Source organism: Patiria miniata, unplaced genomic scaffold (assembly GCF_015706575.1).
Source record: "Patiria miniata isolate m_02_andy unplaced genomic scaffold, ASM1570657v1 HiC_scaffold_26, whole genome shotgun sequence".
Taxonomy (NCBI): domain Eukaryota; kingdom Metazoa; phylum Echinodermata; class Asteroidea; order Valvatida; family Asterinidae; genus Patiria; species Patiria miniata.
The window spans coordinates 829,607-845,694 of record NW_024037065.1 but is presented as its reverse complement, the minus strand read 5'-3'; the positions used below and the strand labels follow the sequence as shown (position 1 = coordinate 845,694).

At 40.9% G+C, this 16,088-nt stretch overlaps 1 protein-coding gene across 1 annotated transcript; it reads left to right on the top strand.

Annotated features, from left to right (window-relative positions):
• The first annotated feature begins 9,742 nt into the window (after positions 1-9,742).
• LOC119733676 lies at positions 9,743-11,609 on the top strand. The gene has a single exon (XM_038207068.1). The coding sequence runs from the start codon at positions 10,035-10,037 to the stop codon at positions 11,607-11,609; it is 1,575 nt and encodes a 524-aa protein (XP_038062996.1). The 5' UTR covers positions 9,743-10,034.
• Positions 11,610-16,088: the final 4,479 nt, after the last annotated feature.

The window sequence follows — 16,088 nt, the reverse complement described above, 5'->3', positions numbered from 1 at the left end:
ATTCTTGATAGGTATCACCCCATTCAGGCATCATATCATATCTGTCTTCGGCATGGGGAGGAAGGGGATCGGACAAAGCCATCACACTTCAGTCTGACTTCTTGTACAAACTGTTACCAGGTGACTACGTTTTAGCTGATCGAGGATTTAACATTTCTGATGAGGTCGGATTCTACTGTGCACAGCTTCTGACGCCAGCCTTCTCAAAAGGCAAGCCCCAACTTTCAGCACTGGATGTTGAGAGATCACGGAAAATTGCTCACCTTCGCATACATGTTGAATGTGTCATCGGAGAACTGAGAGAGACTTACAGCATTTTGTCTGAAAAAGTTCCATGGGAATCCTTAGCTACATCCGAGAAACAAAAGGTGCCTAAAACTGATACAATTGCGCAAGTATGTTGTGCGCTCACCAACTGTCGTGAGTCGGTGGTTCCACTTCACTAAGGGGTAAGTGTACTGCTGCATCTAACGCTCATAATGTCATTGGCTTACTTCACATTCAAAAATCATGCAAAAGAGTGTACTGTTCATGCTACTACCTGTTGAATGCAAATTCATAAATACCTCAGACAGTTTAGCTATTCCTATTGGTCGAGAGCCCGTCACGTGGCCGGTCTTAAACAGATGATAAAGACATGGCTAGCTGGTCTTAAACACTTTTCCAGTGTCACAATAAAGTGGAGACTCCTAAAAGTCCGGTGCCTCTTACCGTTTTATTGGTTGAACGTTCACAATCCTCACGTAGGCATGCGCAACACTACCAGCGAGTCAGAATTTTATAGTTCTAAATTCAACACGCAACGCCCCAGGTGCGTTCTGTGCGACATCGCGCAGAACATGCTACGCGCGCGTCAATCTCCATAAAAGGATTGTTTACATCTTACTCGCCAGCTGAACACTCCATTATTTTGCTAGAGGGTTGTTTTAAAAAGCATGAAGTGAACTTGTTGAACAAAATCAGGATTTTTTGAACAAATTATTTGATTTTTTTATACCGAAAAGGTATTTATGAATGGGAATAAATATGTGCTCGGTTGGTATTTATCACTCTGTTTAAGACCGCTTAGAGTCTGGGTGCTGCATCAGCACCTAGACTCTAAGCGGTCTTAAACAGAGTGATAAAAGCCTCTCGAGCACACATTTATTCCCTTATTCGTAAAAGCTTTGAGCTGTAATTGCAAATTTCCTGTGTTTATGCTAATGAAAATTTGCATATTCACAAGCAAATTTATGATGTCATGTGGGCAACAGCAGCAGTAGTTACACACACTGGTGATAAAAAGTTAAAAGATTTTTATTTTCCTATGACTTTTCCTGTATCTATTGACCTGATTAGATTGGTACCTGCTTTGTAATGATTCAACAGAGGTTGTAGGGTGTCAAAACAAATTAGTAGACTCAAGCTGCACGTTGAAGTTTTATGTTTTTTCTTTACTTTTTAGCTCTGGGTTCCCTTCATGAAACAGCACAAACAATGCCCTCGTATTTCATGAAAAATTAAAAGAGTCAAAAGGAGTGCTTTCTTGTGACCCTCAAACTAACTAAAGCATACTGGCATGTATGTACATGTACTGAGTTCTTTGGTTAGAAACTGGTTTTCGATTTAATTGCACCCACCCTTTAAAAGAAATAGAATAAGATCTGTTTGTTACAAAATCATCAGTGAAAACAGCCATTTCATTTTGATGGTTAATTGCCATATTGTTAAAATACATCTCCTTATATTTACATGAATTTTAAAGTTTGTAAACAGTAAAGGGTTCTGTGCACATGCTGTAATCTACATGTATATGTAACATGTAACAGATTTATTAACTTATTGCAATCTAATGTACATAAATCTATTTTACAATGAACGTGAATTTATTAACTTATTGCAATCTACATGTAATATAGATTTATTAACTTATTGCAATCCAATATACAAATATTTATTTTAAAATGAACGTGAATAAATTTGTAAAATTTCTATAGTACTTAGACATGGAAATCTACTCCACAAAACAATATTAGTTATCTTGCGAGCACGAGTGGAACATACATACCACGAGGCCGAAGGCCAAGTGGTATGTGGGACGCAGACGCACTACATTTTCCGTGTTCCGCGAGCGCGATAACGAATTTATCTTCAAGCAAACTTGATGCACAATAAAGTTGGAACACGCATGCTGTACGCGCAACTTTTGAATTCACAGTGAATTGTGCAGCACTAATTGCGTCACGTAGGCTTAGAATAGCACAATACGCGGAGTGCGGTATGGACAGTGGCCGTGCGGTATGGTTATGCGGTATATGTAGCACGGCTTGTTGCCATGGATCGACCAATCAGGATCGAGGATTCAAGTTTGCTTGAAGATAACACATTATATTTGTGGTCAATAAATTCTAAGTTCACACACATATGGTTAAGTATACATTGCTGTTTTCTATTTAAAATGGATGCAATGCTCATGAAATGTCAAAGCAACTTTTCGATGTGTTTAATTTATCATCTATGACCCACCGACAAAAAATAAACCTGTCAGCTAATACTGTGTTTTATTTTGTCTGATAATAAGTCGAAACTTCTTTTGGCAATACATGTATACACATTTATAAACAAAATATGTCTTTTTCTATTAATGATATTTTTAACTTGAGTTTATGCATTAATAAATGAATGAAGTGTCCCATTAAGCATAGGTTCTATTTAATTCCAGTAAATACACGGATATTCATGTAGAATTCAAATAAAATTTTATGTATTTAAAACCAAATCTAGAGTTATCATTTTGAGCTGTTTCTTTTACTTGTTCTGAGGTTTGCACAATTGTTCACCTACACCAATTAGGATCTTTTTCAGTAAGCTGTAGCATAGACACGTTTACATTTATAAACAGAATGTCTTTTTAGGTGGCATTATGAATGAAAACTACAACTGGCAAGACAATGTGTCTCCTTTTGACTTCAGGAGCAACAAAAATACATTCCCCACAAAAAGCCTCCAAAACCCAAAACGGAAATGGAGTTGTTGGCCATCCCTAAACAAATATATCATTACATCAGCTGAATGTCAAATGTAATGCTTTGCTGAAAACATGGTATCAATATTTTGCATGTACATGTACAGCAAAGTTCATTCTTCTGTCACATGAAGTGATTCAGACAAGAGAGATTCATGCTGACATTTCTTATTTTTGCACCTGAACTGAGGAAGTTCTCTGCACTGTGGACACAACCACTCCCTTTTAGGCATGTTCTTTAGTCCGAGGCATTTCAAATGAAACTCTCTCCTTTTGTATGTTGGATTTCCACATTTGGCCATGTCACCCTCTGGTGGCTTTTCGCAGTAGCATGAACTTGTTGGGCCACATGTTGAGTGAAATTCCTGATTCTCAACATCTCGAACTTTTGTAAAATACTTGCCAACTAATTCAGGCAAGACGGCTACCCTGAAAAAGTGCTCAGCCCTTTGTACTGCTTCCTGCCATAGCAGTGCATCTGGTTGTAGTCGTTCAATGTGCAGGCTGTTGTTCTTACCTGTCCACACAACAAAGTCACAGTACCTCATTGATGTTAGATGGATGTGAGCCTGAACCTGGTAGTAGTAGTTGTGTGATTTGAGAAGTTTGAGTTCCCCACTGTCTGATTTCTGCAGATAGAACTGTGGATCTGTTGCAGCTTCATCAATGGTTTGGTCTCGCTTGCAGTATGGGCACTTGACCTCCACACAACCTTTTCCATGGCAGCTACAGTTGACAATCCCATCTGGTGAAGAACCCACAAATGGATACATGGTGTTCAGAACCAGACCACTCTTTTCCACCTTGATGTTTTCATGTGTCTGCATCATCTGTGCGGTGTATATTTCAATGGCCTCCTTTTCATGACAGCATCCCCATCTTGTGGCTTGTGAAGAGAACTTCAGTATGTCTGGATAGCAAATGCATTTAATGAGACTATTCATAGCTGGCATTGCTGGGTTGGTCTTGCAAACTGCACCGAGCCTGGAGGAGGTGACTCTACCAGCACGATAGCGAAACCTCATCTTGGATTTTGACTGGTCTCTTGTTTCCGCCTCCACATTTTTAGCAGCTTCTGCAGACACTGTAATATTAACTTCATCACATTTCCTGAGCAAATCAGTGTAGTTCATGTGAAAGGTTGTGGGATTCGCCAGGTCGGTCAGTATCACAAGAAACTCCTTCTTCAGCTCAACTGGAACAAATGCATCTGCATAAGGCTCAAACCCTGAAAGCACCACACACTTGATGCCTGACACTGAAAGACTGTGCAAAAAGGAACTAAGTTCATCCTCAGTCGGTCCAGCAACTTCACTCTTCGTCATCCGATCGGGTTGTGTATTAGAACAGGTTACTGAAATCACGTCATATGCGTTGTGGTCTCTTTCACGGTCTACCCTCCTCTTTTTAGCCTTGGAGGAAGAAAAGTCAATGCTGTGAAGTGGTTGTGCATCAAGTTCCCTTTTTCCTGGCTGCATCCAGTAAGCTTTGACCATTGTGGGGGTTGATTTTCTCTGATGCGATTCCCAGCGTCAATGCCAAATAGAACAGCAGATACATGACTGCATGTTTCATCGAGGCCTGCTTTGCAATTGCAGTGTGCGCTGCGAATACTTCCAGGGCTGTCTACAACACACCACGCCTGGTAAGGTTTAGCACCTGGTGTTTGTGAGTGCATCACCTGAAGATTGACAGAATTGAGTGAAGCAAAAAGAAGGCATATTCAATCAAGGACCACACAGATATTCCTTGATGTGCAGACAATAGTTTTCTCAGAACAAAAAATGTTACTTTCAAACATACTTACATTCCATATAATTAGAGAACCATATTGTCACTGGGTCTGACATAACAAAACCTCTCTTGCAATCACCACCATTTAATCCCACTTTAAAAAGAAACTTAAAGTACATGGCTTTTGAAATGAGAGTTGTGGGTCAAATAATGATTTACAGGGACCATGCATTAAACCTAAACAATGTTATGAGTAAAACGTAGTGCAGACTTTGTACAACAATATATATTTAAATACCTTTATAAGACATTTAGTTAAAATGACCAAAAGAAATAAAATACAATGTACAGTACTCTTGCAATCATGTAAAGGTCTCTGTAAATCCTTGGAGTGCATACACTTTGTAATACATATGTTCAGTCAATACAAAATATCCAAAATTTAACTGTGATACCTTTATTTCCTCATGAAATAAAAAAAAATGAAAAAAAAAACACGATTGTGAACAACTCATTTGGACGGCGGCCATTTTGCTGTCTGCTTCAGACATGTCCAAATTTAATTTTTAGTGAAGGTATCGGTCATCCTGGTCATCATATCTCACATCAGGGACTTTTTGTTCCAAACGGAAATATAAACCTTCATCCAGGGTATCAATTATTATACACTTAGAATTAAAAAGTTCTTTTTAGTTTAGTTCACCATCACTATCTCATAACATCGCTGTTTTGACAGTGAGGAAAAAAACCCTGAACTTGAAACCGTGGGAATGAGCAACCGTTTTACACATAAACAGTACGTATGCGGGATGGTGCCGCGCCGGCCGCCGGCGCGGCCGCCGACCCGAGTACATGCCCATGATCATGATGATGGCGGCACGGAGCCACGGACCTTGTTTAGCGTAAAAAGTCCGATAAATATCTTACCTGTCCTGTCACTATTCTTGTGTTGTTTTGACCAATTAATTTGAAAGTTGCCACATCCGAAACCCATCCATTGACGAACTGGTTGTACGCCTCTGACGATTTATAGTTACGGAAATTTTCCGATGTGTACGGGCTCGGGGAATAAGGTACGCCATCACGTCCACTGAATTGAGTTCGGGCAGGTCTGCAAGTTGGGAGCATTTTTCACATTTTGGAATGACATAAGGGTCAATACCAACAAGGCTTGCTTTCTTTATGTATCTTGCTTTCTCTGAAGGTGGTAGGCAGTCAGCATATGTTGACAATTTAATCGAAGTCTTCAGTTGTTCTGCCATTATGTGTAACAAGGCGTAACCTTTACATTAGTTTCAAGCCATGCGACCGCGCGGTGGCGGATCGTTGTCCCACAACATGGCGGCGGTGTTTAATTTACTGCGCAATAGTCGTAGCCTTGTTGCCATTTTGTGATTGGACAATGAACGACGTTCATTTGATGGTGTCTTCGTATCTCCAGTGCAAGTAGCTGCAAGAGCTGTCGCAAGTAGTGCTGCTTACGCACCTGGGATCCGTCCGCACTCAGTATACAATACCAATACGTTCAGAATCATTTTAGTGACGGTCTGTTTTCATAAATGAACATCATGTAAAGAAAATACATTTTCAATTTCCCAAATGATCTATGATTACATCGTGAGATCGTTTAGACACACCCCCATAAATGCATGAAAGTGAATACGTAATTCTGCCGGTCGCATTATCAGTCCTTTTTAGATAGGTATATTTTTAAAATTAAAACAATGATTGAAGAGAAAAGCAGGGATCAATTTAACACGCATAATATGTACATAAAATTAATAAATTTACATTCATAAAATAATTTTTGAAAGAAAGCATGAATATATATGAATAATATAAGTTTCTTTTTAAAGAGAGAAGTAATTCTTCCATTCCCAAAGTTTATGCACAAAATTAATGTCCGACGAATCATTGCAGATAGCTTGCAATGTTCATTTAAATATCGAGATATATACATAGTAGGGTTTTGTGAAATGATTTTTCTTTTCCCCCTTTCTGTATCATTATGTGAACGAAATGTGTCACAAAAAAACCTGCAGAATCGGGCCCGCTTGTACGATGAACATGTACATGTGGCGCCCGTACGTGTACAGACCCGTACATGGTACCGTACGTACTTGCGTACCGGTACATGTACTTCAACGTCGTTAATTGACCAATCACAAAATGGCAACAAGGCTACGACTATTGCGCAGTTTTAATTTGACCTTTTGACCCCGCGTGCAAGCGCCCTATACATGTACAACGCCACGTTCAAGGGTCTAATTTTTATCTGAAGGAGGAAGCTGAAATTTCGCTTACATATTTTTTGTGTCCAGAATTGTACCCTGCACTGGATTTAGGAACCGCAAAATCGCGGGCAGCTTGTTTACCGAAAATATACCGCAATTCCACGCTTTCGTTGAAAACATTTTCTGTACGAACTCCCCGTGTGAAGATTGCGCGCGCGTGCATGCACACCTAGCACGCTACCGCCATGGCCGAGGACGACAGCAAATGGCACGCGCGTGTACGTCTTCACGCGGAGAGTTCGTACTGAAAATGTTTTCAACCAAAGCGTAGAACTTGCGGTTTGTTTTAGGCAAACACGCCGCCCATGGTCATATTTAATTGCCTCTTCTAAACCCAGCGCAGGCACAATTCTGAACACAAGGAATATGTAAACTCCACCATTGTCCATCAGGTAAATATATGAAAAAAATGGTTTCGACTTTTTTTCGCTATGGCAGCAGACGTTCATATCCTGGACTCTGTTGCATACACAACGGAGTCCAACCAACCGGGGCCTTTAGGATAGGGAAAGAATTCGTCCAGATAAAAAAAACCCAGCACTGCCTAGTCATGCTAGTGTAACAGTCAGATCTTCACTGTTCGGCCTAAGTAGCCTACATTTACATGTGTATATGACATAACCATGTACTTACATTGTACTTTGTTTGCAGCATATATTCAACCCAAGTCCAGTCCTTCTGATTTGAAAATCACAGGCATGTGAAAAAAGGCACACCTGGATTTTTCTAGGTGAGTGTTTTTTTCTTTGTGTTCGGTTTCTAGGTGTGTGATCTGTGGTCTAGGGAAATTCAGGCATGCAATTATGTACACTTCTCAGGAAGCTTTTAGGTGTACGATGGTGTGGGGGCCTGGCCTAGTAGTACAAGGCCTATTACAGTCGTTTTCTTGGTTCCAGATATTTCCTAGTTCCGGATCGCTTCAAGTAAAAACCTACTTGTTTCTGACGCAGTGCATTTTGAAAAGGAAAATATTGTAAGCTTCTTGATACGCAAAGATCTTTTTGACAAAATCTATAGAAGAGGAATTTTGGCCACATTTCTGACTTGACACTTTGACATGTTTGGACGGTTTGTAGAAAATCCTGGGAGCTGCGAATCAACAATAAATTTTCTCCGTAGTTGGCCTACATGTACATCACTCGTACTGTGTGGTTTCAAAATTTTTGTTCATACATCACAGTCATATAAACTCTTCTATCGACTGTTCCTTGAATCAAAATAAATTTTAGAGTTGCTAATATTTGAAATTTGTCAAAGAATGACCGTATGTTTTTGCCTACTTTTGGATCGCGCGTGCACTTATTAACCAACTACACGTGCAATTTTGTGTGACATATTCTGTGCTGGGCCAAAGATTTTCGGTCCATGCGTTGCGTTCGGTCCATGAGTTCGTGCCGTTGGCGCTAGCGCTGCAGACAAAAGTTTCAAAAATGAAAATCATTTACGTTTTTTTTTCTCTTTTTAAAATTTGCTGGAATTCTGGTGAATGAACTATTTTTGGAAAATTAAATAATACTTTCTCAGAAAATGTGCTTGATTTGGAGTGGTTCTCGCTAAAAAAAACAAATCGATTTTCTCACCTTATATAATTTTTGAAAATCACAGGTGGTCAAATATGTCAAATAACAAAGCTCAGTTTTGTGTGCAAGATGTTGCGGGGGGTATTAATAATACAGTACATGTAACAGTACATGTAACAATGAGCTCTTAGCACGCTTCCACCTTAAGCATGCAGGGCCTCGATCGGGCAACTTTACAAAATAAATATAGCCTGTTCAGAAATTTTTCATGTCAGGGTTCAGTGATTCCTATGTATACATGGAAATCATTAAACAGGCCATTTTTCTTGTCTAAAGTTGCCAGATCAAGGCTTTGCATGCTTATGGTGGAGCGTGCAAAGAGCGAATGAAGGCGTGAAAACTAACAAAAGTAAAAAAAATGCTCTGTTGTCATCCAAACCTTATTTTAGTAAATGTTTTAATAATGTTGTGGTTTTATTTCACTTTCAGAGTATCAGACCTGTCAGCGGTAAGGTAAGCTCCTCATATAATTATTTTCTATTTTCCTTTTTCTAATCACTGGGTGATGTGAACAAACCAAGCTACATTATGTAGTTTAAAGGCTTATTTTTGGTGAACAGACAAATTTTAAATTTTAGCGGCATCCGACCAGCTGTTTTTTGCTACAGCTTGCTTTTTTTCCCTACTATTTTGCCCAAAATCAAATGATTGTGGGCACCAATATTGTGGGCACCAATATTCAATATTCATTCTTTTGGAAGGTAATGTCATAAATAATTATGGTATTATTTGTACAACATGTCTGAGCAATCTGACTGATATTGACCTTTACTTTGAACTCGAATTTGACCTTGTGAATCGTGTAACGTTGACTTGGTCCTGGGCAAAAATCATACCCAATATGTGACCAGCTCTGGCAAAAAAGTAGGCAAGAAAGTAAAGTATTGTTGGGAAAGAAGTATTGTAAAAAAAAAAAAAAATTAAAAGCCATCCCCCCCCCTCTCTTTCCAGGTTGTACATGTAGCACCAAACCAACTTCTATTTGACGTCTTTTTCACTCAAAATAACCCTATCCTATTGTGTGCTTTGACATGGCCCTACATGTATGTCTAAACAATCCGTAAACTTACATTTCTGTCTGTCTACAGATGTTCCAAGTGCCAAGTTTGTCATAATGAATCAACGTCACTGAAAGCATATGTCAGGCACTATCGTTTTCATGCGCATGTTGGCAATGTGACATTTCCATGGGGGTAGCAAAGTGTACCCGTATATTCAAAACCTACAATGCATTCAGTATTCATGTGACTAGGGAACATAGGCAACAACGTTTGGATGCACGAAAAGCACGCTTGAAAACAAGGGCATGTTCATGTAATTCTGGTGCTTGTAAACTAAATTTAAGTTGTCAGCTTTAGTCTTGCCTCCAAACATTCCCAGACCAAGCATCACTTTTGCTTCATCTGAAGGCACACATCGATAATGGATTCACAGTCTCTTGCCCATTTGTCCTCTGTGACAAAACATACAATGTTAAATCATTATTTACTTATCTTCTATCAAGATGCCACCCAATCATGCATATGTTACTCTTCTGGTAGTGCAAATACTGAAACATCTGATCTGGAACATTCAAAAACTCCATGTACAGGCTCAACTTCTCCTGAGAGTTACGATGAGGAGGAGATAATACATACTGGTACATGTACTGGAGATGAATTTGACGCACCTGATAATGATGATGATGAAGAAGAGAAGGATAACATTGAACAGCTTTATCTGCACAATTTGGCATTATTTTATTTGCGCCTTCAAACAAAATACCATGTCCCCGCTTCTACTATTCAAATTGTAATCGATGAACTCAATAGCATAAACAAAATTCACGTTCATCGTAGACAGTTCATGAAAAGCAAGTTAGCCAGTGTAGGCTTAGACAGTGACCTAATTTCACAGATACTGTCAGATGTAGAAAGCCAGGATTTATTTTCAGTCGCACACCAAAAGACAACAGGTCCTCTTCGTTCTGATTTTTCACGAAAGGAATTCTACAAAAGCAACATGTCATTCATAGAGCCAGTTGCAATACGGCTTGGTATTGATGAAAACAGTAAGCTTCACCACTACCACTATGTTCCCATCAAAAAGTCTATAGAGACACTCTTCAAAGATGATGAGGTGCAAGAGCAGTATCACAATCCTTTGACTGGGAGAGAAAATGTGTACTCTGATTTTACTGACGGAACAGCATACAAAAATAATGAACTGTTCTCACGTGTGCAAGGCTCTGTTAAGTTAATCCTGTATCAAGATTCTTTTGAGATCGTCAATCCTCTGGGCTCCGCTAAAAAGAAGCACAAAATATTGGCGGTATACTATTCACTTGGAAACTTGCATCCATACAATAGATCCAAAATAGACCCCATCCAGCTTGTAAGTTTGTGCAAGGAATCTGATGTGCAGTATTTTGGCCAAGAACGTTTCTTCTCTAGACTGGTAGCGGATCTGAAGGACATTGAAGACACTGGCTTGCACATTGGATTTGGTGCAAAAGTGAAAGGATCTGTTGTAGCCTTTTTAGGTGATAACCTAGGAAGCCATTTTCTAGGTGGCTTCTTGGAGAATTTCAGTGTGGAGTTGGACGATAAAGCAATAGCTTGCCATGTGGAGTTGTACAGAGAGAGTGTACAGCAAGCAGTTTCTTCAATCCCACAGCTGCTGTCAGGAAGCTTTGTTAGTAACAGCTGTGTGGTATGTGGCACCCAGTATTCCAGGGGGATGCATGTCATCTTAGAAAAAGTAGACGGGAATCTTATTGTTGGAGAAGTTGAAATGATTATAGTTTCTTCGTGCAACACCCCCTTCATAGTCGTAAAACTCGGCAAGTGTGAATATGTTGCAAACATTGGGCTGCATAAACTCCTACCAATGGACGATGAACTTGTGAAGTGCGTGAGAATAGACAAACTTTTAGATTACAACCCACTTCATGCAAACAACATCAAAGGAGGAGATACAATAATAGCATTGAAGCATTCAGTAGTTGGTGGACTTTAAACTACATGTAGTTCACTTGACAACATCTCACTGGAGAATGTGCAACGTACAAGTTCATCTAGTAACGTCTAGATCCCTTATACACACATTGTAGATCAAGTAAGTTATAGCTTCTGGTGTGACAGGTTGTTGATTCTTTTGGTTGGCGTTCTTTTGTTGGCGTTCTTTTGTTGGCATTCTTTTGTTGCATTCTTTTTTTGGTAAATTCCTGTTACAATTTTCGAGTTGCTTTTTTGGAGTAAAGGTACAGGTTGAGATGTGTAAGCTTAACCCTAACCCAGCTGAATCCAACATAACCAACCAGTTGACATTTCAGATACAACCTGTTGGATTTAGCAATCACATTCTGTAGGGTTACTGGTAAATAATGCCAAGTCGAACTCTGTTGGATCCAACGAAAAAAAAATTAATAGAAAATAAGACACAGTTGGATCCTATTGGATTGAGCAGGCAAGTCCTGGGGAACCAAAGGGGGTTAGGATTAAAGGTGGAATATCTAAAAAGTAACCAACCAAAATACTGTTAAAAAGCTTACTTGCTGCCATTTTGAAGAACATTATAAAAGAATGTAATGTTCAAAGGGGCATCTCAGAGACGCACATTTGGACATTTCTGCAAATAGTGCGCGCAAGTGATACATGTATTACCTTATTTTGGTGATGTTTCTTTTGGGTCAATATCAGACTTACAGATTTTCCACAGTGTCAGTTGAAACGTTGTAACTTATATGACCATACAGATCATGTACGTAACATGCAGTGTAAAAGAATTGTTGCATACATATCCAACATACAATCAGTTACCACCATGTTAGAAATTGGGTGTGTTGAGTGCTCTAGACAAATGTGATGTGATCTGGGAAAATTAACGTTCACATCGTGAAATTTGTTTTTCTAAAGTTATAGAAAACGTACAATCACAATAAAACAGTTTTGAATACAATGAAGTGTTATTGTTTATTTGATGTATAATCACCACCATGACAAATTTCACCGAGTGAAGAGTTTTCCCAGTGCAAAACCTGTGCTGTGACAGAAGAATACTTTTGAACACGTCTCCATCATGCTGCATTTGCAGAATACAAAGGCCCTCAGTTGACTTCCATTTCATCATCATCAGACATTCAGAATACATACATTTCATTACATTTTTTTATTTTTTAATTGCAGCTGGATACAATGGAAAAAGGCCAGAATACATTCTTCTCATTGGAATACGGCATTCGAGAGGCCCTACCATCCATATCTGATGGCCACTTAGAGAATCTATATTGTCAGTGCTGAATGCACTTGGAGTAGAGAGTGAGGACGATTTGCAGTTTGTTGAAGTCTCCGACCTAAACGACCTCCCTCTTGTCAAGGCTAGAAAAGTCGTCCAGTATTGGAAGAGTAAAGGTACATGTATGCATTTGCCAGTATTTTAAATTTAACACACACACCAACTGCTAAACATTTTCAAACTCACTGATAAACAATAGTATAGAAAATCTCACTGAAAATGTTATTCATTCTTTAAACTTTACTCTTCCCAAGTGCAATCTGAAAATCCCAGAGGAGACATTGTGATGTTGCAGGTACTAAGCTGGTCAGAGTTGTATTCAAGTCCAGCAAGTCCATCACAAGTCTTTAGTCTCAATTCAAGTCACTAGCTATTTAAATGAAGTGCATTCCTTTGTCATTGTTTAATCACTTGCGGCTGGCTTTGTGAAAGGACTTGCAGGGACTCAAATAAGCCTGCACTTCAAAATCTCACTGTTTATACTGGTCATGTACTCATCTAATATGTTCATATTAGTCTTCCAGGTTTGGTTTGTTGTGGGAAAATAATCCATTTATAAAGCTTGAACAGCTATACAGTACATGTAATCTTAGTTTTGTTGTAGCTTATCTCCAAACAGACTTGATCAGTCTGGATTGGTCTGTATTATGGTCATATTCACTGTCCTTGATGAGTTGAATACGCTTTAATGATGCATTTAATATATGGAGGCATACATTCCACAGGGGTGTGAAATCTTGGCTTTTAAGCTGATTTCAGCTTTTTGTTTATAATTGTTTTGGGTTTCAGCCTTTTCTCTTACTTGCTGTGTACAAAAGTATAAGAGATTTCCAAAGTTCAGCTTCTTTACACCTTTTTTCAGCTATTTTCAGGTGTTGTCAGCTTTTTTTTATCAGTGGACACTCACACCCCTGATTCCAACCAAAAACATGGTGACTTTTCAGTGTTATACACTGGTTGGATGATTTTCATAATTGCACACAGTGAATGAGATGAGAATCTTGTTTGCTTGAAGATTAATTTAGAATTACACTCAAGGGTCCTGTGGTTTTAGGATAATTAACAATATACATGCAGGTCAGGTAATATACATGCAGGTCAGGTAATTCTAAACACACTATTTTTGTGGTTGGTATAGATGTTTCTGTCTCTGATGAGCACCGTGAAAGCCACACAGATCAAGGACATGGGCCTGCAGCTTCAGCTTCACAACCACAGAGACAGGGGACTTCAACTTCTGCATTAGAGGATGGAGACGGCAAACGTTTAGTAAACGTTAGTTTGCCAGATATGCAGTGTCAGGTCAACTCGCCCCCTGGCCGACTCGCCCCCTGGCCGACTCGCCCCCTGGCCGACTCGCCCCCTGGCCGACTCGCCCCCTGGCCGATCTCGCCCCCTGGCCGATCTCGCCCCCTGGCCGATCTCGCCCCCTGGCCGATCTCGCCCCCTGGCCGATCTCGCCCCCTGGCCGATCTCGCCCCCTGGCCGATCTCGCCCCCTGGCCGATCTCGCCCCCTGGCCGATCTCGCCCCCTGGCCGATCTCGCCCCCTGGCCGATCTCGCCCCCTGGCCGATCTCGCCCCCTGGCCGATCTCGCCCCCTGGCCGATCTCGCCCCCTGGCCGATCTCGCCCCCTGGCCGATCTCGCCCCCTGGCCGATCTCGCCCCCTGGCCGATCTCGCCCCCTGGCCGATCTCGCCCCCTGGCCGATCTCGCCCCCTGGCCGATCTCGCCCCCTGGCCGATCTCGCCCCCTGGCCGATCTCGCCCCCTGGCCGATCTCGCCCCCTGGCCGATCTCGCCCCCTGGCCGATCTCGCCCCCTGGCCGATCTCGCCCCCTGGCCGATCTCGCCCCCTGGCCGATCTCGCCCCCTGGCCGATCTCGCCCCCTGGCCGATCTCGCCCCCTGGCCGATCTCGCCCCCTGGCCGATCTCGCCCCCTGGCCGATCTCGCCCCCGGGGATCTGTATCTTGTTTTTTTTCTGGGTGTTGCGCATGCGCAATGACAATGTGTAATTTGAGAAGCACGCACAGATTGCGTTTCCTTTGTGTCACGTCAGATGTTTCCTTTGTGTCAGATGTCGGCTATTGTAATGTATACGTGCAGCTCTCCTTTGCTAGCACGCACGTGTTTGTGCTAGTTGTCGACTTTTCTGCATCAGGCATTGTTGGAAGTGGTTCGTTCCCATGTGCATGAACGACTTTACCTTTGCGCCGCCTTTTGTTAAGGAAAGAAACATTGTATTGTTCTACGCTGAACAGCCGGATTGTGAGGTTGTTGACGACGAGAGACGGATTTAACGGCCGCACTGCACCAAATTCTTCGGCCAGAACATGGAAAAGATTCTGGAAGAATTTGGGTTAGGAGTAGTGAATGCTTTTCTGGCAAACAATGTAAGTGTTTTTGTTTATATTCTTATTTTGAAAGTTCAACACATTGTACGTAATCAAAGGGTCTTGGGCAGGCGCCGGGTTTTTTCTTGGGGGGGGGGGGCCCTCACAGTTTTGTCTAGCCTCCCACACACCCAAAACAAATGCAATGAAAAGTACATGCTGGCAAATAGATATACTGGATCTGCGAAAGTTCGAAGTTGACGTCACGTGCGAAGGGTCTAGCCACCCTAAAATATTGGCTCTAGAGCCGCGCCTGATGGTCTTGGCCTGTGGGCCCTTTACATGCAGGAATATTAGTAGCGTGGCCTGGCCAATTTAGTTTAGAGAAAACCAACCGACGCATTCCAAGTTTATTACTGTTTATTGTGAGCCCCAAAACCACAGGTAGGGGAGACTGGGGTTAGTTGGAACGATTTTCACAAAAATGCATATATTTTACAAACGCTTTTAACCAAGAAACTATAGCAGTTTAGGCATACACATATAGGCTGCAAATGAAGCCTTTAATTTTGTTAGACCGTTGATGGTTACTTGAATGATGTACTATGTCAAGGTATAAAGTAAGTTGGAACATGGTATGCGGTTACTTAGAAAGTATATTACAATGACTTTAACAACTACATTTAGTATTTGAGTTCAGGTGAAATATATTTTTCAAGCACTAGAGCCTATATGCCACGCACCCAGCATGTAAACCAAAAATAACCGAAAAAGATATGCAAGAAGCTTTACAGGTTGTAGTCCCGCCTTGCCAATTTCTTGGTTCACTTTGAAACTCTATGAAAGGGTTAAGATTTGTTTAACCGT

Bases quoted from the DNA above. Each gene is read 5' to 3' on its own strand.
- LOC119733676 (XM_038207068.1), top strand. From the start codon at position 10,035: ATGGATTCACAGTCTCTTGCCCATTTGTCCTCTGTGACAAAACATACA.